The sequence below is a fragment of the Bos grunniens genome, chromosome 23 (genome assembly GCF_055505025.1).
Source record: "Bos grunniens cultivar Pamir isolate PY7600 chromosome 23, Bosgru_T2T1.0, whole genome shotgun sequence".
NCBI classification, from domain to species: Eukaryota; Metazoa; Chordata; class Mammalia; order Artiodactyla; family Bovidae; genus Bos; species Bos grunniens.
This window is the reverse complement of record NC_141187.1, coordinates 47,165,045-47,188,243: the sequence shown is the minus strand read 5'-3', so window position 1 is coordinate 47,188,243 and position 23,199 is coordinate 47,165,045. Positions and strand designations below refer to the sequence as shown.

Here is a 23,199-nt window from a genome sequence, read left to right as displayed (position 1 = left end):
AGGTAGAGGGATACACTCCTGTTGAGAAATTCTGGGTGCCATCAAGATTAGTATCAGTAAGTGCGGGTGGTGACCCCGGCTCATGAAAAGTGACTCATGAAAAGTGAGATGGTCCCCAAACCGAAGACATAAGCTGTCCCCTGAGCTTAAAGATGACATCAGTCACGGTGATGAGGTGTCCCTCTGGCGGGGGTAAAAGGGCTGTAAGAAGGACCCACATTCAACTTCCTCCTCCCTGCCCTCCCAGAACACCCTGAGTTGGCAGCCGTGACAGAGTCTTAACTTGAGGTTGAGCTGGACCAAGGCAACACCACCACGCAGTTCTTGCTCCACTGGCCCCAGTGCCTCATGTTCTTGGATCCACTCAGTCCCTTCGTTGTAAAAGAAGAACGTCAAGCTTGGGGTTGACCCCTTGACCCTTAAGTGAGAGGCAGTATTTATCTTCTTGCTCAAAATAAGAAGAAGGAGTTGATTCTCCAACAGTCAGAGGATGAAGCTGCGGCTGACTTTGTAACGATACAGAGTGACGAGCACAGGAGAGGTGGTGGGAAGCATGACGCTGAAGATGTTCAAGTTTGTTGTGGGATTTATGGCCATTTCTATAACTCTTTCGTTCCTGTATATCAACAATTTCAACCTGCCGAAACATCTGCTAGTGGGGAAAATTGCAAACTCTTCGGTGCTTGCAGAGGCCTGTGACATGATTGAAGCAGGAAAGAAAATCTTGGGTGGAAATATACCAATGACGCCACTGAAAGACATAACTTGCCAACAATACCTGACCCAGAATCACTACATAACGAAACCTCTGTCCAAAGAAGAAGCTGAGTTCCCTCTGGCATATGTCATGGTCATCCACAAAGACTTGGATACATTCCAGAGGCTCTTCAGGGCTGTCTACATGCCTCAGAATGTCTACTGTGTTCATGTGGATGAGAAAGCGAGAGCTGAATTTAAAGATGCAGTGGAGCAATTACTGAGCTGCTTCCCAAATGCCTTCCTGGCTTCCAAGATGGAGTCTGTGGTCTACGCAGGAATTTCCAGGCTCCAGGCTGACCTGAACTGCCTGCAAGACCTCATAGACTCGGAGGTCCCGTGGAAATACACCATCAACACTTGCGGGCAAGATTTCCCCCTGAAAACCAACCGGGAGATCATCCAGCATCTCAAAGGATTTAAAGGGAAAAACATCACCCCCGGGGTGCTGCCTCCTCCTCACATTATCAGAAGGACTAAATATAGGCACTTGGAGCAGAGATACAGTTTGTTTTCCTTTATGCTGTGGACTTGGATAAGAAAAACGCCTCCTCCCCATAATCTCAGCATTTACTTCGGTTCCACCTACGTAGCGCTTACAAGAGAATTTGTTAATTTTGTTCTCCGAGACCAGAGGGCTCTTGACTTACTTGAGTGGTCGAGGGACACGTACTCTCCTGATGAGCATTTCTGGGTGACACTGAACAGGATTCCAGGTATGTGGGACTTGATTCTACATAAAGTCTGGAAGCATTGTGCGTGTATGTGCGTGTGTATGTGTGCAAGTATTTTACACTTTGAAACTGTCCTTAATTGTATTATGTATACTCACCTTTGGGCTTCCCTGGTGGCTCCACGGTAAAGAATTCTCGCCTGCAATGCAGGAGACGCAGGTTCGATCCCTGGGTCAGGAAGATCCCCTGGAGGAGGGTATGAGAATCCACTCCAATATTCTTGCCTGGAAAATCCCATGGACAGAGGAGCCTGGTGGGCTACAGTCCATAGGGTCGCAAAGAGCTGGACACAACTGAAGTGACTATGCACACATGCATATTCACCTGTGTTTCCAGCTTTATGGACACCCTGTAAATTTTCGTGTGTCTGGTGCAATGGAATTCATATAACAGAAGTTAATCATCTTACATATCAATAAATATACTGTTTGCTTAGAGAAGGTGCCTGCCTATCAAATTTTGACATGGTCATTAAGTCTTTGATATGACAAGTGAAACTGGTTTTTTTTAATCAGTTATAGTATGTTTTCTGTGAAAATCTCTCAATCACGTCCGACTCTTTGCAATCCCCCGGGCTGAATGGTCCATGGAGTTCTCCAGGCCAGAATACTGGAGTGGGTAGCCTTTCCCTACTCCAGGGGATCTTCCCAACCCAGGGATCAAACCCAGGTCTCCCACATTGCAGGCAGATTCTTTACCAGCTGAGCCACAAGGGAAGCCCAAGAATACTGGAGTGGTAGCCTGTCCCTTCTCCAGCAGATCTTCCCGACCCAGGAACTGAAACAGGGTCTCCTGCATTGCAGGCGGATTCTTCCAGTTATTTGCCATGTGGGTTATTCATCATGGTTTCATTTTACGCGAATTTGAATTGCTCAAGCTGGAAAAGTTTGAGGTCTGAAAAATGTCAACAACATTTCTATAAGAACAATGTGAAATAATTCAGCTTTTCCAAATCAAATTTTTTTAACTGACCAGAACTTTCCAGAATTCTGGACTGTCAGACAAATGAACCGTAGACCACACTTGGGCCTGGCCATGTGGCGGCCTCACTTTGGTGAATGGAAACCTGCCATCCTCTGTGCTCTGTGCTCTAGGCTTGCAGGAGTCAAGAACTCACCCTTTGTGTAGAATCTGAAAACCCTGTACTAGTTACTGATGAGCAGAATATTAAAATAATTCTTTTCTTCGGACTTCCTTGGTGGGCCAGTGGTTGGGAATCTTCTTTCCAAAGCAGGGGATGCAGGTTCAATTCCTGATTGGGGAACTCAGATCCCACGTGCCAAGGGGCGACTAAGTGCACGCCCCGCAACTACTGAGCCAGTACACTGCGACTAAGACCCAATGCAGCCAAATAAATAAATAATAATTAAAAAAAAATTTTTTTCTTATTATAGAATACAATCCTATTGTAGAAAATCTGAGAAATAAAGAAAAGTCGGTATGTAAAAACTAAGAAAATTTTAAAAAGCAAACATTATACATCACACAAATTGAGAAATAATTGCCGTGCATATACACTGGGTAATTGCATTCTTTTTCATGGTATGGATGTACTAGAATTTGCTTAACAATTCCTCAGCTGTTGAGCGTGTGTTTCCAGTTTTTTCACTATGGAAAGTGCTATTGCAATTAATGCTGGGAAGTGTCAAAACTAAGTCACACCTTTTCACATACAGCTTTGTCAGATGTCAGCATTTCTGCTTCCGGAATGAACTCAGACCCAACTCTGTTAAAGGTCACTCCAGATCTGGGGCTATAGGCTTTCCTGCCTGGGACTAAATTTGAGGGTGAACTTTAAGCACAAAGAATCTGGAAAGAGGACTCCCTGGTGCTCTAGTGGCTAAGACCCCACACTTCCTGGAGTTTTAGGGGTCTGGGTGCCAACCCTGATCTGGGAACTAGATCCCACAGGCCGCAGCTAAGACCTAATGAAACCAAATAAATAAAATAAAATTTAAAATAAATATTTAAAAAAAAAGAATCTGTGAAGAAAATTCAGAAGTTCTTTCTCTAGGAAAAGCAAACTTCTGCATGGGTAAATTGGACGGTAGTCTCAGGAAAGTTTTGGTTTAGTTGCTCAGTCATGTCTTGACTCTTTGTAACCCCATGGACTGCCAAGCCTGCCAAGCTTCCCTGTCCAAAGGATTTCCTAGGCAAGAATACTGGAGCAGGTTGCCATTTCCTTCTTCAGGGGATCTTCCTGACCCAGGGATGGAACCCGAGTCTCCTACATTGGCATGGGCCCTATTTTGAGTGTCCTAGTGGGAGATGCAGTTTTATCAAGGACAGTTATCTCCCCCATGGCGACATCTTACAACATTTCTGAAGTTGGAAGTGTTAGATTCAAAGCTTCCAGGACTCTGTAGGGGAGGGTAAGCCGGCGTTGGATAACAGTAACATGAGACTCCAAGACTCCAGCTTATTTTAAGTCTCAGTCTTTGCGACTCTGAAGGACAGGCCTTTGGGACTGGGACTGAGGCAAACAGAACGTTAAGCTTCCACATTCCAGCTTTTGTTATTCTGCGTTTAAATACCAACGTAAACTCCAATAACGGCCTCCATCATAAGAGAAGGAGAAGATTCGCACTAGGGTGCTCCCAGGCAACTTTATCCTCCCGGGAATGGAGAGAGATAGAAAGGGGTCTATTTGCTAGAAAACTACTGAGGGAAGAGGTTTTCTGGAAACATCACCTCTTTTTTTAAAACTGAAGTATAGTTGATTTACATGTTCTTTTAATTTCTGGTACATGGCAAAGTGATTCACTTATATATATTCTTTTTTCAGATTCTCTTCCGTTGTAGGTTATTACCAGATACTTCCCAGGTGGCACTAGTGGTAAAGAGCCCACCTGCCAATGCAGGAGATGTAAGAGATGTGGGTTCAATCCCTGGGTAGGGAAGATCCCCTGGAGAATGAAATGGCAACCCACCCCATTATTCTTGCTCAGAAATCCCATGGACAGAGGAGCCTGGTGGGCTACAGCGGGCTCATAGGGCTGCAAAGAGCTGGACTCGACTGAGCAACTTAGCACGCAACCCTGAGCTGCTCTTCATCTGTCAGCTCTTGGCCTCAGCTTTGCATTATACCAATGATATGTAATGGACTGTTTTGACAAGAACCAGCTTTGGGCTTTCCTGGCAGCCCAGTGGTTAAGACTCCAAGCTTCCATTGCAGGGGATGTGGGTTCCATCCCTGGGTCAGGGAAGATCCTGCACCCTGCCTGGTGCGGCCAAAGAGAAAAAGAAAAGAGCCAGCTTTTTCTTACATTTCCCTGCTATTCTATTTCCAGGGATTTTGTGTCAAAAAACTGCAACCTTCCCCACCTCCTCCTCTCACTCTTTTCTTCCCAATGGCTTTCCCTGAAAGTCTGAAATTTGCTCTGACGTCTCTGGCCACTCTCTGGCTGGATGCTTTCTGTACGTTACTTCTGGAATCTTCCAGCTGTACCCGGATGTTGATGTCAGAAAAAACCCAGACTCAGAGGCATGGGTGATTTGCTTGAGAGGAAGCCAGCCTTAGAGGTCCCTGAGTGAGAGCAGGGGTTGTTTTCTCAAATTTACTCTGGAGGAAGCAGGGCAGTGTGAGATCAAATGGCTTTCTCAGATGCGCTGGGCTGTCAAGAGTGGCTTTGACTCAACTGGAGACCTTCCTGCCTACAATCCAGGCTGTTTCTCACCACTCTTTCTCAACCACATGCGGGGCTATTTTAAGTCCTGGTGCTTCAGACTATTTCCTGTGGCTAATAAAAAAACCAAACCCCCACAGAGATGAAGGTAAAGCAGAGTACAGAGTTTAGTATAGTAAACGTATAGACAAAGAGAGAAAGAGGAGGGAGAGAAAAGAGAAAGAAGACAGACAGAGAAGACAGTCTGGCCAGAGACAGAGCTGGAAAAGAAAAACAAAATGTGACGTTAAAACCATTTTAACCCAGGTTGCTCTTTCTCTGTGACCTCTGTGGACTCGGACAAAGTTTCCACTCGGTATCCCTGGTTTCTCACTTGGGCACAGAGGTGCTGTCAAAATGAAAGGAATGTGTGAAAAGTGCTTTGGGTTCTGGTGTGTGGAGTAACCGCAGCTGTACAAACAGGGCTCTTCTCTCTGTTTCCTTTCTATAGTCAACTGTGGAGATTAAACTTTCAGTGCAGTTTTCTTAGGATGAAAATGAGTTTATGACTGGAGTGGGAATTTGTAAGAGTGAACGTTGTGTAGAAATAAGCAAGTATGGGCTGAATTCTAGGACTTCATCATACAGTTCAGTTCAGTTCAGTCGCTCAGTCGTGTCTGACTCTTTGCAACCCCATGAATCGCAGCACGCCAGGCCTCCCTGTCCATCACCAACTCTTGGAGCTCACTCAAACTCATGTCCATTGAGTCTGTGATGCCATCCAGCCATCTCATCCTCTGTCGTCTCCTTCTCCTCCTGCCCCCAATCCCTCCCAGCATCAGGGTCTTTTCCAATGAATCAACTCTTCGCATGAGGTGGCCAAAATATTGGAGTTTCAGCTTTAGCATCAGTCCTTCCACTGAACACCCAGGGCTGATCTCCTTTAGGATGGACTGGTTGGACCTCCTTGCAGTCCAAGGGACTCTCACCCAGCCATTTATTGAGTAACTGAGCCACAAGTCTGCCCTGGCCGACGACTTCTCCAGAATTCTAACCTACTCAGTCGGTGCCTCCAACTTAGAATTGGGGTATCAGTTTTGACCTGGGATTTGCCTGGTTGCCATTTCCTTCCTGGGATTTTCCTGGTTGAGTTCTGCCTGCCCATGCGGGGGACATGGGTTCAATCCCCGGTCTGGGAAGATTCCACGTGCCAAGGTGACTAAACCCATGCGCCACAGCTATTGAGCCCACGCCGTGCAACTACCGAAGCCCACCCACCTAAGCGTGTGCTCTGCAACAAGAGAAGTCAGGAGATGAAAAGCCCGTGCCCTGCAATGAAATGTAGCCCCTGCCCGCCGCAACTAGAGAAAGCCTGTGCACAGCAGCGAAGACCCAGTACAGCCAAAAATTAATTAATTAAAAGATAGTTTTTGACCTGATGTTCAAACTGAGGAAAAGGATTGCCGTTCTTTTTCGTCACTTATTACCATCCCTTCTACAATCTTGTGTAAATGGCAAGAGCATCCTGCCCAGAATTCGGAAGAATGGTGAGTGGTGTCGTGCAAAAGGGCCTCAGGAAAACCAGCATCTGCCATGTAACCACCAGGAGAGTAAACATCAGAAAGCACTGGGGTAGTGCAAAAAAAAAGATTGACATTAATAATGTCTAGCATTGTCAAAATCCTTCTGATTTTAAGGATTTGGGGTTAGGATTCCACTGCAGCCAAGTGCCAATTTGCAAACGTTCTTCCCCTTGTAACTTTAAACTCAGGGAGTTGTAGGGACTTCAAAGACTGGTGGTCCACAGGCTAAGAATCCACCTTGCAAGGCAGGGGACATAGGTTCAATCCCTGGCCAGGGATCTAAGATCCCACTTGCCACGGAGCAGTTAGGTAAGCCCAAGAGCTGCAACAGAAGATCCCGCATGATGCAGCGAAGACTTGGCAGCCAAATGAATAAACAATATTAAAATAACAACAACAATAATAGCAAACTCGGGGAGTTGTAAATTCAGGGTAGAACAGGCAAGTCATTAGAGATGCTTTTAGCATAAACTCTCTGGAGAAATGGAACTGTGCCAAGAATGAGGAAAGCCAAAACAAACAAAGGGAGAGTTCATGTCATCATCTGCATGTATGAGGAGAAAAAGTTATACAAACTATTCAACTCGTTTCGAAAGCATAATTAGACGTAAATGCCTCCATTTTTGACCCCTGAGGGGCCTTTCTGCACATGTGCAGTCAGGGAGATCTCCTTGACCTCCAGGATGAAGACTGTGGTCATCATCTTCTCACTCAAGCAGATTTCAGCTCCTCTCTGCTCCTGTCTTTATCTCTGCCATGAAGCACCAACTGGAGACAAGCTCCTGCTGCCCAGCCTGGGGTCCAGCTGGCTCCAGTCTCAGCCCCACTCATGGTTGGGGGCGGCCGTGAACCCTTGATACGTTTTTCTCATTGTACTCCCACGATTGACTTATGAAGGTGATAAAATTATTCTCATGTTTTGCAGATAAGGGAACTCCTTTGGGAAGGTTTATACGTATATGGAATCTGAGAACTTCTCTCCTTCGGTTCTGTGGTTGTTTAGTCACTAAGTCGTGTCTGACTCTTTTGTGACCCCATGGACTCTAGCCCAACAGTCTTCTCTGTCCATGGGATTCTTCAGGCAAGAATATGAAGCAGGTTACCATTTCCTCCTTCAGGGGATCTTCCCAACCAAGAGATCAAATCCATGTCTCCTGTGTCTCCTGCATTGGCAGGCAAATTCTTTACCACTGAGCCACCCGGGCTTAGATGAGATAAACTTGATATTCACTAACTTCAGCTTTAGGCCCTATGCAATTTGGGGGTTATAATGGGCTGCTAGGCTTTTAGAGGTATTTTTTTATGTAAATGTATTTTTCAAAAAAATATTTATTCATTTGCCTGCATCAGGTCTTAGGTGCAACACTTGAGACCAGGCATAGAACCCATGTCCCCTGTGTTGCGTGACAGATTCTTAACCACTGTACCACTGGGAAGTCCCTGTTTTTTGTTTTTTTTTTGATTAGTTTTTATTCATCTTAGTGTAGTAAGTCAGGTGGTGAGGTTCGCTTGCTAATGTGCCTTTTTAAAGACCTTACCTCATAGCAGAGAAAATTAAGTGCTGGAAAGAATGGCTCAACAGCCAGTCATACGCCATGCTTTATGGCATAGCCAGCCAATATGGAGAGGGGGGCGTGTGTGGAAAAAGACAAGGTGAGGTGATTAATTTTTAAGTACTAAATATTTATTGACAGATTATCTCTCCAGGCAGTGTTCACATGCTCGGGACCGATGCTTGTAACTTGGCAGTGCTGTTTAAGCAAACAAACTCAGTCAGTTGAATGCAAATGATTAACAGGAAGTCTGGGAGCTGACACAGTTGCCAACCTTCTGGCTGAGAGAAGAGGCCCGGGTTAAAGTCTGAGAGCGGTGACTTGCAGAAAGGTCCCTTCACCCCTCACTGATTTTCCTGTAGGGAAGGGTGGACACGCTGGAGTCAGAACCTCCCTGGGGCAACTTGTTTTTTGTGTGTGTATAAACAGGCAAGATGAGACGGGGGAGGAGACAGAGCAAAGCAAATCGCTAAGAGTTCCTTCAGAAACGTGTTGGAGAAAGGTGGAAAAGCAGCACCGTGGGGAATGCAGAGGAAAGGAAGACAGAAAAAGGACAAGCAGGATCAGCTGGAAGGTCACGGAGCGGCCGGTCAGAGCTGCGTCCACCTAGAGGATGGTTATGGATTTCGGAGAAAATGTAAGTTAAGTCTGTCTACCCTCTGACCAGATGTCCCAAGAGACATTCTACTCATTTCCTGGGTTTGAATGATGGGCTTTTGGAAGCATTGTCTCTTCTGTGTGTCTCTGGTCACGGCCCTGATTTTTGTGTTTGTTTGCAACAACAAGTTAGGGGAGAATAAAAATTTCCTTCAAGCTTCCTTATCCAATGCTTCACTATTATCAGAAGTCTGTCACCAGATTTTTAAGGGGAAGAGTTTTTGCCCTAAAAAGAATGCATTGAAGAGTACCTTCAGTGAAACCACCTGTCATGAGTACGTGGCTCAGAGTCACTACATAACAGAAACACTCTCTGAAGAAGAGGCTGGCTTCCCCTTGGCTTATGTGATGACCATCCACAAAGACTTCGGCACTTTTGAGAGACTCTTCAGGGCTATTTACATGCCCCAAAATGTCTACTGTGTTCACGTGGACAAAAAGGCAACAGATACATTTAAAGGCTCGGTGAAGCAGTTACTGAGCTGCTTCCCAAACGCTTTTCTGGCTTCCAAGATGGAGCCCGTGGTCTACGGTGGGATTTCCAGGCTCCAGGCTGACCTGAACTGCATGAAAGATCTTGTGGCCTCAGAGGTTCCGTGGAAATACATCCTCAACACCTGTGGGCAAGATTTCCCCCTGAAAACCAACAGGGAGATCGTTCAGTATCTGAAGGGATTTAAAGGGAAAAACATCACCCCCGGGGTGCTGCCTCCAGCTCACGCAGTTGGGCGGACTAAGTATGTCCATCACGAGCTATTAAACCAAAAAAATTCCTACGTGATTAAAACCACAAAATTGAAAACACTGCCTCCTCACAACATGACCGTTTACTTTGGCACTGCCTATGTGGCCCTCACAAGGGAATTCGCAAACTTCGTCCTTCACGACCCGCTGGCGCTTGACTTAATGTCCTGGTCCACGGACACGTACAGTCCTGACGAACATTTCTGGGTCACACTCAATAGGATTCCTGGTATGTATATCTCTTAACTTTTGTTATGAATTAACATCTCATGGCCAATACTGAATAAACCACTAAAAAATAAGTTTTTAAAAATTAACACCTTCATAAAGATCTTTCTTCACGTGAGTTTGATCCCTGGGTCAGGAAGATCCCCTGGAGGAGGGCTTGGCAAGCCACTCCAGTATTCCTGCCTGGAGACTCCTGTGGACAGAGGATCCTGGTGGGCTGCAGTCCATAGGGAAGCTAAGACTCGACTGAAGTGACTTAGCACACATTCACTGTTTCAAATGTTCATTAAAATATCTTTATAGCAGCTCTGCTCACAGAGTGGGAGGTGTAATTCATCTTCATTTTGTGTTGTTGTTGTTCAGTGACTAGTGTCTGACTCTTCTGCAACCCACCCCATGGACTGTAGCCCCCCCAGGCTCCTCTGTCCATGAGATTTCCCAGGCAGTGGGTTGCCATTTCCTTCTCCAAGGGATCTTCCCTACCCAAGGATCAAACCCACGTCCCCTGTATCTGCTGCTTTGGCAGGCGGATTCCTTACCGCTGTGCCACCTAGGAAGCCCAAAGATTCCTAGACCAACGTCTTTATTTTATAGACAAAGAAGATTCAGCATGGTTGCATGATGTGTTCAAATTACCCAGCTAGCAGGCAAATGCACCAATTGTACCAGGTCGCCTAAGCCTGATGTTCTTTTAAGGTGATTTCCCAAATTAGTTGTTCGGTTGTTCCTAAATCAACTTCACCTTTCCTTGGTCCAAGTTCTAAATGCCTTAAATAATCTTCAATTGTTTACAGTGAACTAATTTCAGTTCTGCTAGTTCAATTGGAAATAAAAATTCAGATTCCTAATTCAAAGGAAAACTAACTTGAATCAACATAAGGATTAGGGTCATGGCTTCTTGAGATTAGTGGTTCAGCCCTAGATACATATTAAAGGCTCCTGGAGCTTGTAAAAATACATTTCCTGATTTCCTGGGTGGATGTGAACTTCAGTATTTGTTCAGCCTCCAGGAAATTCTCAGGAACAGTCAAGGCTGTGAACCACTGTGGATGCTTATTTTTGATGTTAGTACACAAAGCTTGTTAGACTTAGAATGCTTTTTAAATCGATGGTTTTCCCAGAGCGGGAATGAGTAATGTTGTAATGATAAAAGAAATCAAGACAAGGACCTAGTGTATAGCACGGGGCAATGTCTTGTAATAATTTATATTGGAAAATGATCTGAAAAAGCTTTCCCGGTGGCTCAGCAGTAAAGAATCTGCCTGTAGTACAGGAGACACAAGTTGAGTTCCTGGGTTGAGAAGATCCCCTGGAGGAGGGCTGGGCAACCCACTCCAGTATTCTTGCCTGGAGAATCCCATGGACAGAGGAGCCTGGCGGGCTACAGTCCATAGGGTTGCATACATATATGTGCGTGCGTGGTCAGTTGCTTCACTTGTATCCGGTTCTTTGCAACCCTATAGATGTATATATCACTTTGCTGTATACTTGAAACTAGCACAACACTGTAAATCAACTATATTGGAATAATTTTTTTTTAATTAAGAAAAAAATTAAATGACCTCTTTTGGCAGAGATCACAGTCAAAAAAGAAATCAGGGCTCAAGAAGGTGAAATGAAGGAACTTCCCTGGAGGTCCAGTGGTTAAGAATCCGCCTCCCAATGCAGATCTGGTTCAATTCCTGGTTGGAGAACTAAGATCCCACATGCCTTGGGGCAACTAAGCCTGTGAGCCACAACTAAGACCCAACTAAGTCATGATGTGGCCCAAAATAATAAAATTTTAATAAGAAACTGAACTGGAGGAGTCAGGACCATTCAGCTGTCCACGTGGAGCTGTAGTACCCAGAATAAGGGGAGGAAAAGCCCCACTTCTCTCTTATGTGTTGCTTGGACCAAATACCATGTAGACCGTTTCCATGGATCTGGGATTAGAATAGTGAACAAACCCAAGGGATGTTTGGAAGCCGAGGCTGGAGAAATGGTGTCAAGGAAACTCATTTATCAAGTGTTGGACAGATGACCCGTGAGTCTCTTTCACTCTGGAGCCCATGAGTCTAACTAATGATTCTAATCAATTTATTGAACAGAAATGCTGCGTCCTCAGCATGATTTATCTATTGGAACTAGATTGTTACATCTCTGGTAAAGACCAGCAGTTACAGGTCAGCGAGACAATGGAAAACAAATGGACAGCTCCATGCCTTTCAAAACGTTTCAAGGAAGGAGCCTTTAGAATTGCTTCTGTGTTACGTGTCCAGAGGATCCTTGTTAGAGGCCTTCACTGGGCCAGCCAACTCTTACAAGACCTGAGGCAGGCCTGAGAGTAGGGCTTGGTCGTGAGGAGGTGAGGGAACTAGAAACTTAAGTGGCTGTCTGTTTAATGGTTCCTCCTGCTATGTGAACATCTGGGTCATTTCTGTTTCAAGGGTCCTTCTTTGCTGATTATGAGTTTGTTGGCTGTTTGTTTTGGACATTTTAAGATTGTTCTAATTAACTGCAGTGATGGTGGGTGTGTTAGGATTCTCAAGTAATAGGACAGAGACTTCCCTTGTGGTCTCGTGGTTAAGAATTTGAGCTTCCATGGCGGGGGTGGACACAGGCTCAATCCCTGGTTGCGGAACTAAGATCCCACATGCCAAGTGGTGTGGCCAAAAAGTTAAAAAAATTAGAAGAAGAAGCAATAGGACAGAAAAAAAATCTCCTGGATGAAATGGCCTTGTGGGGATGTAGCTGCTGCTAAGTCGCTTCAGTCGTGTCCGACTCTGTGTGACCCCATAGATGGCAGCCCACCAGGCTCCCCCATCCCTGGGATTCTCCAGGCAAGAACACTGGAGTGGGTTGCCATTTCCTTCTCCGATGCATGAAAGTGAAAAATGAAAGTGAAGTCGCTCAGTCGTGTCCGATTTATCGACCCCATGGACTGCAGCCCACCAGGCTCCTCAGTCTACGGGATTTTCCAGGCAAGAGTACTGGAGTGGGGTGCCATTGCCTTCTCCGGGGGATGTAGCACACCATCTGAGAGAAGTACAGTGTGAGCCACATACGTAACTTTCCATCTTTCACGGCTGCATTATAGAAACAAAAATGAGTAGGTCAAGTGACTTTGAATCATGTATTTTATTGAACCCAATATAACTCAAATACCAAAGGTGCCCATGGCTGGTGGCTCCTGGGATGCGCAGAGCAGGCAGCCGGGTGTCCTCCCCGCTCAGGGAAGAACAGTCAGACAGCATCGGGGCCATCCTAGTGACTTGGAGAAGCGTCAGCATCTTCATCTCTGGTTCTCTGTCCTTACCTAAGAGTCTTGCCTCTGCTTCAGGGCTTCTTCTTGCTCGTGAGCCCGGCAGGTTCTACTTTCAGCACCTTCCCCTTGTGTCTCCAGCCAGATTCTGGGCCGCTCTGTTGATGGCAATTCCTCTCTGTCTCCTTCAGATGTTTGTTCTCAGAGAGTCTCGCTGTGTGGGTCCTGAAGTCACCGCATAGTGAGCATCCCTGTTCGAATCCCGGCCACTTCCTGGGCAGCAGGAACCCCTCTGTAGAGGCGCTGCCTTTCACTGAGGCCCCCAACCATTCAGGTCAGGTGGGGCCAGCAGGGCAGGGTCACATGGTTTCAAACACAAGGCAAGCCGTGGTCCTAATATGCAGTAAGGCCATTCAGCAGCAGCTGGTCCTCCGGAAACCTCTCAGAAGTGAGGGTTCCTGCACAGCCCGCTCAGGCGAAGGGGCCCACAAGGACAGATGTGCTCCAGAAAGAGTGTTCACAGATGCCTTAAACGATGCTGTCCAATGGACGTCACCAGCTGTTGTGAAATGAGCGTTCCTGACCTTCCTCCGTCTTTACCCCACTTCTCTCCCAACTCTGTCCTGCGCCTTCCATTCCTTAACCCAGGTCACACCAAGGTGGCAGCCTTTCAGTTCCCTGTTGGCCTCAGCCATGGCTGATTTCCAGTTAGGACAGAGATCCTTTTATGGGCCAGAGGTGCCAGTTCACCACCTCCTGTTTGCTTCCAAGTTATAGATCATGTGCTCCTCCCGTCGGCATGGTTCTGCCCTGAGCAGGAACTTTTGGTGGGTTAGTTTTATTCATCACATGCTCTTGGGATTTAAAGATTTTGAAACTGACCAACGGTTTCGGCCTCACTTGCAACAAAGGAATATTTCTCATTTGATTCAGTGGGAGCTTATTTCAAATTAATATTAATGAATGAAAAGAGTCTTTTCTCATTCTGAAAAAAATCTCATAGAAAAAGAAAAAGCTGAGAGCAGGTTTCATTGGAGATGGGAGGAAAAAAGAACAACAAGAAATCAAAAGGGGAAGGTATAGAGAAAAGAAGAAAATTGGAAATTGTGGGCTTGGAAGACAGATTTTATTTGCTTTTCATTTTTCCCTTGGAGAACCAGCCAACGGACCCGCCCTGCTGGTATTTTCTGCTGTGTATGTGGCCCTGTGCCCTTGAAAGGGGAGGCTTGTTGAGTTTCTGCTGTAAAGTCCACACTGGCCTGACTCCATCTTTATTGGAGGCTGGCTAGTTGCTTTAGTCTCTTTATATGTACAGATGCTGTGCTGAGGTGCCAAGTGCTGAAACCTTGAGAGAAGCAGGAAGAATCAGTCTAAATAAAGCTGCTTCTGGGAACTCACAGCTTCGCGGCCCCCCCAGGGATTTGGCTGGGATCTTGCTATCTCCAGAGGGAATTTATGCTTCTCAAACACATTATGCTTACAAAGCTTCCAGGATCACTGGGTGTATGGGCAGACTTGCTGGGGAAGGACGGTTGGGGGATAAGTTTTATTAATAGCTTGAACAACCTCTTTTTTCATATCTGTTGAAATATAGACTTTTGTCATAGGAAAAGAAATCAGCAAGTTGGGATACATGCGAGTTATTTTTCAAGGAAATACCATCTTTCCTCAAAAAAAAAAATAAATAAAAAATAGAACTACCATACAATCCAGCAATCCCACCACTGGGTATTTATCCAAAGAAAACAAAAACACTAACTCAAAAACATGCATTAATATATACCCCATCTTTATTCCTGCATTATTTATTATAGCCAAGATATGGAACCAAGCTAAGTGCCCATCAATAGATGAATGGATAAAGAAGATGTGGTTTACACACACACACACACACACTCAGCAATAAAGAAGAATGAAATCTTGTCATTTGTAATACCATGGGTAGACCTGGAGAGCACCACGCTGGATGAAAAGAGTCAGGCAGAGAGAAAAGTACCAGAGGATTTCACTTATATGTGGAATCTAAAAAACAAAACAAAAAACCAGAAAGGGAGTCGTCGATACAAAGAACAAACAAATGGTTGGCAGAGGCAAGGGGGTTGGAGGGAGAAATAGATGAAGGATACTGAAAAGTACAAACTGGGATTTCCCATGTGGTCCAGTGGCCAAGATTCCACGCTCTCAATGCTAGAGGCCCAGGTTAGATCCCTGGCCAGGGGACTAGATCCCATGTGCCACAAGGAAGAGTTTGCATGGCGATACTAAGACCCAGCATAGCCTAAAAATATAAATAAATATTTTTAAAAAGAAAAAAGAGGTACCAACTTCCAGTTGCAAGACAAATGAGTCACAGGTAGGAAAGGTACAGAGCTACAGGGTGGGGAACAAAGCCATTAATATTGTAATGTCTTCGGGTGGTGACAGATGGCAATAGCCCATTGTGGAGATTATTCCGAAATGTATACGTATTAATAGCAAATCACTGTGTTGTGTGACAGGGACTAGCACAGGTCAAGAATCCATCAAAAACAAACTCAAAGGAAAAGAGATCAAATTTATGGTTACCAGAGGGAGGGGATATTGGATGAAGACAGTCAAAAGGTACAAACTTCCAGTTACAAGATAAATAAGGATTGCAGCGTATGTCATACTTAATATAATTAACTCTGCTATACTGGAGTGGGTAGCCTTTCCCTTCTCCAGGGGATCTTCCTAATCCAGGGATTGAACTCAGGTCTCCCACATTGCAGGTGGATTTCTTTGAACCCAGGTCTCCCACATTGCAGGCAGATTCTTTACCAGCTGAGCCACAAAAGAAGCCCAAGAATACTGGAGTGGGTAGCCTATCCCTTCTCCAGAGGATCTTCCCTACTCAGGAACCCAACTGGGGTCTCCTGCATTGCAGGCAGATTCTTTACCAACTGAGCTCCCTGGGAAGCCTGTAGAGTCAGTGGTGGCTCCCAATTTGTTGGCGGGATTTAAAAGCAGACAGTCCTGGCTTTGCCACCTACAATCTGTGTCATTTGGGGCAAAATGTCTAATTTCTCTGATTTGTCATCAAAACATCACCTTGTCAGACTGTAGGAAGGATTAGATTGCACACAAATTGTACCTGGGATGTTGTAGGAGCTTATTAACTCTTCTAAGAGAGGGAGAACAAAAAAGAACTTCTTAGATGCTGCTTTTTGAAGTTTTAGTGTTAAAATTCTAAAACTTCTGTGTGTGACCAAAAAAAAAAGTGTTTTTGAAGGCACAGGGATTTTTTTTTACTAGAAATCGGACATGCAGCCCACAGAGGTCACCACTCAGCTGTTGCTTTTATTAGCAGGGTCACATGAGTGGGGTCTGAAGTGGCTGCTTTCTCTTTCCTCTTATTAGGAAGTGGCATTCCAAGCCGAGTCCAGGGCCTCTGACGCTGCCAAGTTTCTGTCATCCTAGCTCGGTCGGAAGACAGACAGTCTCCAGGCCCTTGCTCACACTGCCCCTTCGTTCTGAAATGCTCTTTTGTCGCTCATTCTGGAATGTTCGCCCGATCTAGTTGAAATAGCCTCAGTTCGTGTTGAAAGGTCACTTACTTCCTCAGGAAAGTTTCTCTGCTCCCCGGCCCTCCCACAGAAGCCGCCACCCCCACCCACCCACTTGACTGCTGTCCTAGGGTGACCCCCACAGCATCTCACTGGTCCCCCCTCAACCCCACCTCCCTGCCCCACCCTTACCTCCTGCACCCCAAAAGGTGCAGGACTGAACTGGATGACTGACACCAGCCCTTGGACTTCTGGCCTAACTTCCTCCTGTTGGGCTCCAGCAGAATGTTGAGTGAGGAGCCACTGAGTGGGAGACGATAGTGTAGTCTTCCCCTTCTCTTCAATGTCATCTTTTCTCCAAGTGATGGAAATTCTCCTTCCGTTTGGCAGAAAGTTCAGTCTGCTATTTTCAGTCTAATTCAGCTTTTACATCCTGCCTCTGGCTCCACCCCCTTTTCCAAAGGGCAGACATCCTTAGCACCTAGGCCAAATCCACCAGCAAACTTGAGTGCAGTGGGTCTGTGGGAGTCAGCAGTTACCTGAGACCGAGCTCACCTCGCATCAGCCTGTGCGTCATGGCAGTGATGGAAGCTGTTTTAGTTCAAGTCTTAGAAAATCGAAATCAACCGTTAGGGGAATTTGCCAGTTGTACCAACCCTGAGAGGCTCTGATTAAAACTATCCAGAAAATGTAGGTAGGTGCTTTACTTTGCTACCACTTGAATTCCTTGTAGACTTGCTAAGCCCCAAGCCGACCTCTTTCCTCTCGGTCAGCTTTTCCCCTGAGGCCTCTCTTTGCCTGAAGAAATTCTAATTATCTTTGAGAGCTGTACTGAGCTCTGTGTACTGAGCACCCACCACCCTCGGGTAGAGTTTGTCCTCTGGCCTCTTTTTCTCCTGCTGGTATCCTTATCTTCTTAAGGGTTTATTGTTGTTCCAGTATCTGTGGAGACAGAGTGAAGAGTCCTAGAGGGTTAGAGGGACATTTCTGTCTTTTTGAGCCTCCACCACACACTGCTGAGTGTCAAACTGAATATGATTCACCTATGGTGCTACTATAAAATAAATGTGGCATTAAAACAGGCACGACGGGGGCAGGGCACAACCTTTAAAAGAATGAAGGAGCTGTTGAGAACAGAACATAAACTGGCTAGAACCCCAATGTGGTTAGGCCCAAGAAGGTGGAAGGTTTGATTTCCACTGGACCTTGAGCTTCCTTGTAATATATTAGCTAAATGACACACCTACAGGCACCATGACAGTTCCAAGGTCAACCATAAAAGTGTTCAGTTCAGCTCAGTTGCTCAGTCGTGTCCGACTCTTTGCGACCCCATGAACCGCAGCACGCCAGGCCTCCCTGTCCATCACCGACTCCCAGAGTGCACCCACACCCATGTCCACTGAGTCGGTGATGCCATCCAACCATCTCATCCTCTGTCGTCCCCTTCTCCTCCTGCCCTCAATCTTTCCCAGTATCAGCGTCTTTTCCAGTGAGCCAGCTCTTCGCATCAGGTGGCCAAAGTATTGTAGTTTCAGCTTCAACATCAGTCCTTCCAATGAATACCCAGGACTGATCTCCTTTAGGATGGACTGGTTGGATCCTCGCAGTCCAAGGGACTCTCAAGAGTCTTCTCCAACACCACAGTTCAAAAGCATCAATTCTTTGGCGCTCAGCTTTCTTTATAGTCCAACTCTCACATCCATACATGACTACTGGAAAAACCATAGCCTTGACTAGACGGACCTTTGCTGACGAAGTTATGTCTCTGCTTTTTAATATGCTGTCTAGGTTGGTCATAACTTTCCTTCCAAGGAGTAAGTGTCTTTTAATTTCATGGCTGCAATCACCATCTGCAGTGATTTTGGAGCCCAGAAAAATAAAGCCTGACACTGTTTCCACTGTTTCCCCATCTATTTGCCATGAAGTGGTGGGACCGGATGCCATGATCTTAGTTTTCTGAATGTTGAGCTTTAAGCCAACTTTTTCACTCTCCTCTTTCACTTTCATCAAGAGGCTCTTTAGTTCCTCTTCACTTTCTGCCATAAGGGTGGTGTCATATCTGAGGTTATTGATATTTCTCCCAGCAATCTTGATTCCAGCTTTGCTTCATCCAGTCCAGCATTTCGCATGATGTACTCCGCACATAAGTTAAATAAACAGGGTGACAATGTACAGCCTTGATGTACTCCTTTTCCTATTTGGAACCAGTCTGTTGTTCCATGTCCAGTTCTAACTGTTGCTTCCTGACCTGCATACAGATTTCTCAAGAGGCAGGTCAGGTGGTCTGGTATTCCCATCTCTTTCAGAGTTTATTGTGACCAGTTCCTGGAAATCTCTGCCCCTTCCCCAAATTTGTTGGTGTTTTCAGTTGCTAAGTCCTGTCCAACTCTGAGACTCCCTGGACGGCAGCACACCAGGCTTCCCTATCTGTCACCAACTCCCAGAGCTTTCTCAAACTCATGTCCATTGAGTCAGTGATACCATCCAACCATCTCATCCTCTGTCATCCCCTTCTCCTCCTGCCTTCAATCTTTCCCAACATGAGGGTCTTTTCCAATGAGTCGGCTCTTCTCATCAGGCCACAGTATTGGAGCTTCAACTTCAGCATCAATCCTTCCAATGAATATTCAGAGTTGATTTCCTTTAAAATTGACTGATTTGATATTTTTGCTGTGCAAGAAACTCTCAAGACTCTTCTCCAGCACCACAGTTCAAAGGCATCAATTCTTCAGCACTCAACCTTCTTTATGGTCCAACTCTCACATCTGTACATGACTACTGGAAAAACCCACAGTTTTGACTGTATGGACATTTGTTGGCAAAGTGGTGTCTGGTTTTTAATTTGCTGTCTGGGTTTGTCATAGCTTTTCATCCAGAGAGCAAGTATCTTTTAATTTCAGGCTGCAGTCACTGTCTGCAGTGATTTTGGAGCCCAAGAAAATGAAGTCTGTCACTGTTTCCATTTTTTTCTCCATCTAACTGCCATGAAGTGATGGGACTGGATACCATGATTTTTGTTTTTTAAATGTTGAGTTTTAAGCCAGCGTTTTCACTCTCCTCTTTCACCTTCATCAAGAGGTTCTTTAGTTCCTCCTCGCTTTCTGCCATTAGGGTGGTGTCATCGGCATACCTAAGTTTATTGATATTTCTCCCTGCAATCTTGATTCCAGTTTATGATTCATCCAGCCTGGCATTTCGCCTATGAAATTACCCAGCCCGTAAAAACTAACAACTCTGTTCCCTGGGGCCTCTTGCCTTCTGAGATGGTCCATACTTTATCTATGGAATGTGTATTTCCCTCAGTAAATTTGTTCTTTCACTCTGGCTGGCTCTTGAAGTCCTTTCTGTGAGGAACCAGGGACCCTCACATGGCAGCCCTCTCTAGGGACTCACCTGAGACCTGGGGTGTGACCATCCTCTTGCACCCCATATTTTTCCTGCCAAAGTATTGCTTTCATGCCAACCAGGTAGTCTTCTGCTGTCAAAATCACCAACAGCTTACAGTCCACCCAGGTTAGTCACTACAAAAGAAGGCCAGCAAACTCACATATGAATATTTTCAGTGTCAGGTGCTGGGCAAACTGCCCTTCTTCCTCTGAGTTTACAGCTTTATTGAAGGACAATTTACACACCACAGAATTGAGGTGTGTTATTCAGAAATATAATAATTTGTATACTGTAAAACTCACCTGTTTCCAGTACACAATTCAATGGTTTTTCGTATATGTACAAGCGCACCACCATGACCCCAGCTGAATTTAGAATTTTTTTTATCACCTGCAGAAGAAACTTCACGCGCATTTACAATCCTTTGTTTTCTGTCTGAATAGATTTGCCTTTGCTGGGTATTTTTAAGTCAAACCACGGATACGCTTTTTCATGTCCGTCTCCTTCCATTAATGGAATGATTTTGAGGATTATCCAGGTTGTAGCATGAATCAGTACTTCTCTTCTTTATATAGATGGCTTCTATTCTGTTACGGGGGTAGATCACGTTGCGTTTACTCATTCATCTGTCGATAAGCTTTCGAGTTGTTGCTGCTGCTGCTGCTGCTAAGTCGCTTCAGTCGTGTCTGACTCTGTGCGACCCCATAGACGGCAGCCCACCAGGCTCCTCTGTCCCCAGGATTCTCCAGGCGAGAACACTGGAGTGGGTTGCCATTTCCTTCTCCAATGCATGAAAGTGAAAAGTGAAAAGTGAAGTTGCTCAGTCATGTCCGACTGTTAGCGACCCCATGGACTGCAGCTTACCAGGCTCCTCCGCCCATGGGATTTACCAGGCAAGAGTACTCGAGTGGGGTGCCATTGCCTTTGGGGCCATTATGAATAATGCTGCTATGAACATTCCTAGGCAAGTCTTTGTACAGGCACATGTTTTCATTTCTCCTGGGTAGATTCTATAAGTAAAATTACAGGTCCAAGGACTTCCCTGGAGGTCCATTGGTTAAGACTCTGCGCTTCCACCAAAGTGGGCACAGGTTCTATCCCCAGTTGGGGAACTAAATCTTGCATGCCACACAGTGGGCCCCTAAAAATTTACAAATTGCTAGTCCATGTGGTAACTCTATGTTTAACATTTTGAGGAATTGCCAAGCTGGTTTCCAAAGCAGGTATACCATTTTGCATTTCCACCAGCAAGGTATGAGGGTTCCAATTTCTTCACATACTCACCCACACTCATTATTGCCTTTTTATTTTACCCATTCTAGTAGATGTGAAGTGGTATCTCCTTTGGTTTCATTTGCATTTCCCTAATGAGCAATGATCTTGAACACCTTTTCATGTGCTTGTTGGCCTTTTGAATATTGATTGGAAGGACTGCTGCTGAGGCTTCAATACTCTGGCCACTTGATGCAAAGAGCCAACTCATTGGAAATGACCTTGATGCTGGGAAAGATGAAAGGCAAAAGAAGTGGGTGGCAGAGGATGAGATGGTTAGATAGCATCACCTACTTAATGGACATGAGTTTGAACAGACTCCGGGAGATTGTGAAAGACAGCGCTGCAGCGCTGCAGTCCACGGGGCTGCAAAGAATCAAACACGACTTACCGACTGAACAAGGAGCCATGATGTTGAAAATCTTCTCGTGTGCTTGTTGGCATTTGGTCTGCCTTCTTGGAAGAGGACTAAGTGCCTCTTGGACATTACTTCTTTGAATCTTGGCATTTCAAGCTCTATTTTATAGATGAGGAAACAGGTACGGAGAGTTTCTGCAACTTTCTCAAGGACATCCAACTCATAACTGCCAAAGACACTTGAATTTGTTTTGAAGACTGGGTGGATTAAAAGGTGAAACTGTCCAATGTTGAATTAAGGATACCTTGCTAAAATGCCTGGCCAAAATGTCAATTCCGGTTTCTTCTTTCTGAACCCTTTGATTAAGCAATTAGTTAAGGTTCATTTAAAAAATAAAGTAACCCTTTTAATTGAGATACTATATTAAGATTTGAGCCCTTTTCTGTTGTTTTATGCAAACCACAATTCTTCCTCCTCTGAAGGATAAAATGGCTACAATCCCTTCCTGTCTAGCCAACCCATATTTGCTCTCTCTAGTCTATGACCTTTCCCTTCCAGCTCTTGAACTGTGAGATACAGGACTGCTGCTGAAGCCCGAGTTAGTGTTTGTGTAACTTTTACTTTTCGTTTCTTCCGTTTCACAAGATTTGCCCCTTGGCCTCGGTCTCCGTTAGTGTGTGTGCGCTATTCTGTGCTGGCTATATTTGACCACCTAGAAACACAGGAGGGGGTTGTTTAAGTCCACACCACTTTGTTGCTCCCAACACTATTTCTTGTGTTACTGAGCTTGACAAATTCGGGGCAGAGTCTGACAGAGTTTCGCAAGCATTTGTTTTTACCTCCAAGGATTCATAAATGTGTCTCTCTAGTTTTATCCTTATTAGGAATGAAGTGAACTTCAAATTCCTATAATCTTTGCAATCCTAACTAAGCTCCTTCTAGCCATGGTGAAAAATTATAACAATTTTTATGGAAGATAAACCAGCCACCCGGGTAGAATTTTCCGTGCAAATACTGAGCTGTGTGCAGCTGTTTGTGACTTTACAGAGCTTCCCTGGCGGCTCAGCTGGCAAAGAATCTGCCTGCAATGCAGGAGACCAGGGTTTGATTCTTGGGTTGGAAAGATCCCCTGGAGAAGGGAATGGCAACCCACTCCAGTATTCTGGCCTGGAGAATTTCATGGACGGAGGAGCCTTTACAGTCTTGAGCCCTAACAAGCCACAAGGCTTCAATCCTGTGAATCAGGCAAAAGCCAGGTGTGGGGTGGCTTTCTAGTTTCAAAGCCATAAAAGAGAAGGTTAAGATAGGAGGGGAAATGAAATTAAGGACAAGGCAGGATTGAGAATAAAATTAATTGTAATGATAGGTCTCTATTGACAAGACATAGAGCCTCAGAATAGAAACCCAGAGTTGTTCTGGAGGGTCCCCGGGTGCCAGTGTAGCCGGAAATGGCTCCATTTTTTCCCAAAGTGTATGGAGGGTTTTTAGGCTTCCCTGGTGGCTTAGCAGTGAAGAATCCTCCTGCCATGCAGGAGATATGGGCTTGATCCCTGG

The 23,199-nt window shown here is 45.3% G+C and overlaps 2 protein-coding genes across 3 annotated transcripts in view; both read left to right on the top strand.

Moving 5' to 3' along the window:
- The first annotated feature begins 405 nt into the window (after nt 1-405).
- The window catches only part of LOC147347768 (N-acetyllactosaminide beta-1,6-N-acetylglucosaminyl-transferase-like), a 28,561-nt gene continuing 5,767 nt past the window's right edge, over nt 406-23,199 (top strand). Inside the window, exons 1-2 of one of the 2 annotated variants that reach the window (XM_086370349.1) lie at nt 406-1,472; nt 8,661-8,793. In XM_086370349.1, coding sequence (XP_086226475.1) covers nt 554-1,472; nt 8,661-8,704 — 963 coding nt within the window. In that variant the 5' untranslated portion in view covers nt 406-553 and the 3' untranslated portion in view covers nt 8,705-8,793. Of the gene's footprint in view, nt 1,473-8,660; nt 8,794-23,199 lie in introns of those variants that run through there. The other variant, XM_086370348.1, reaches the window with a different exon arrangement.
- The window catches only part of LOC147347766 (N-acetyllactosaminide beta-1,6-N-acetylglucosaminyl-transferase-like), a 57,700-nt gene continuing 42,772 nt past the window's right edge, over nt 8,272-23,199 (top strand). The window contains exon 1 of the mRNA XM_086370352.1: nt 8,272-9,861. Within this exon, the coding sequence (XP_086226478.1) occupies nt 8,937-9,861 (925 nt within the window). The 5' untranslated portion in view covers nt 8,272-8,936. The remainder of the gene's footprint in view (nt 9,862-23,199) is intronic.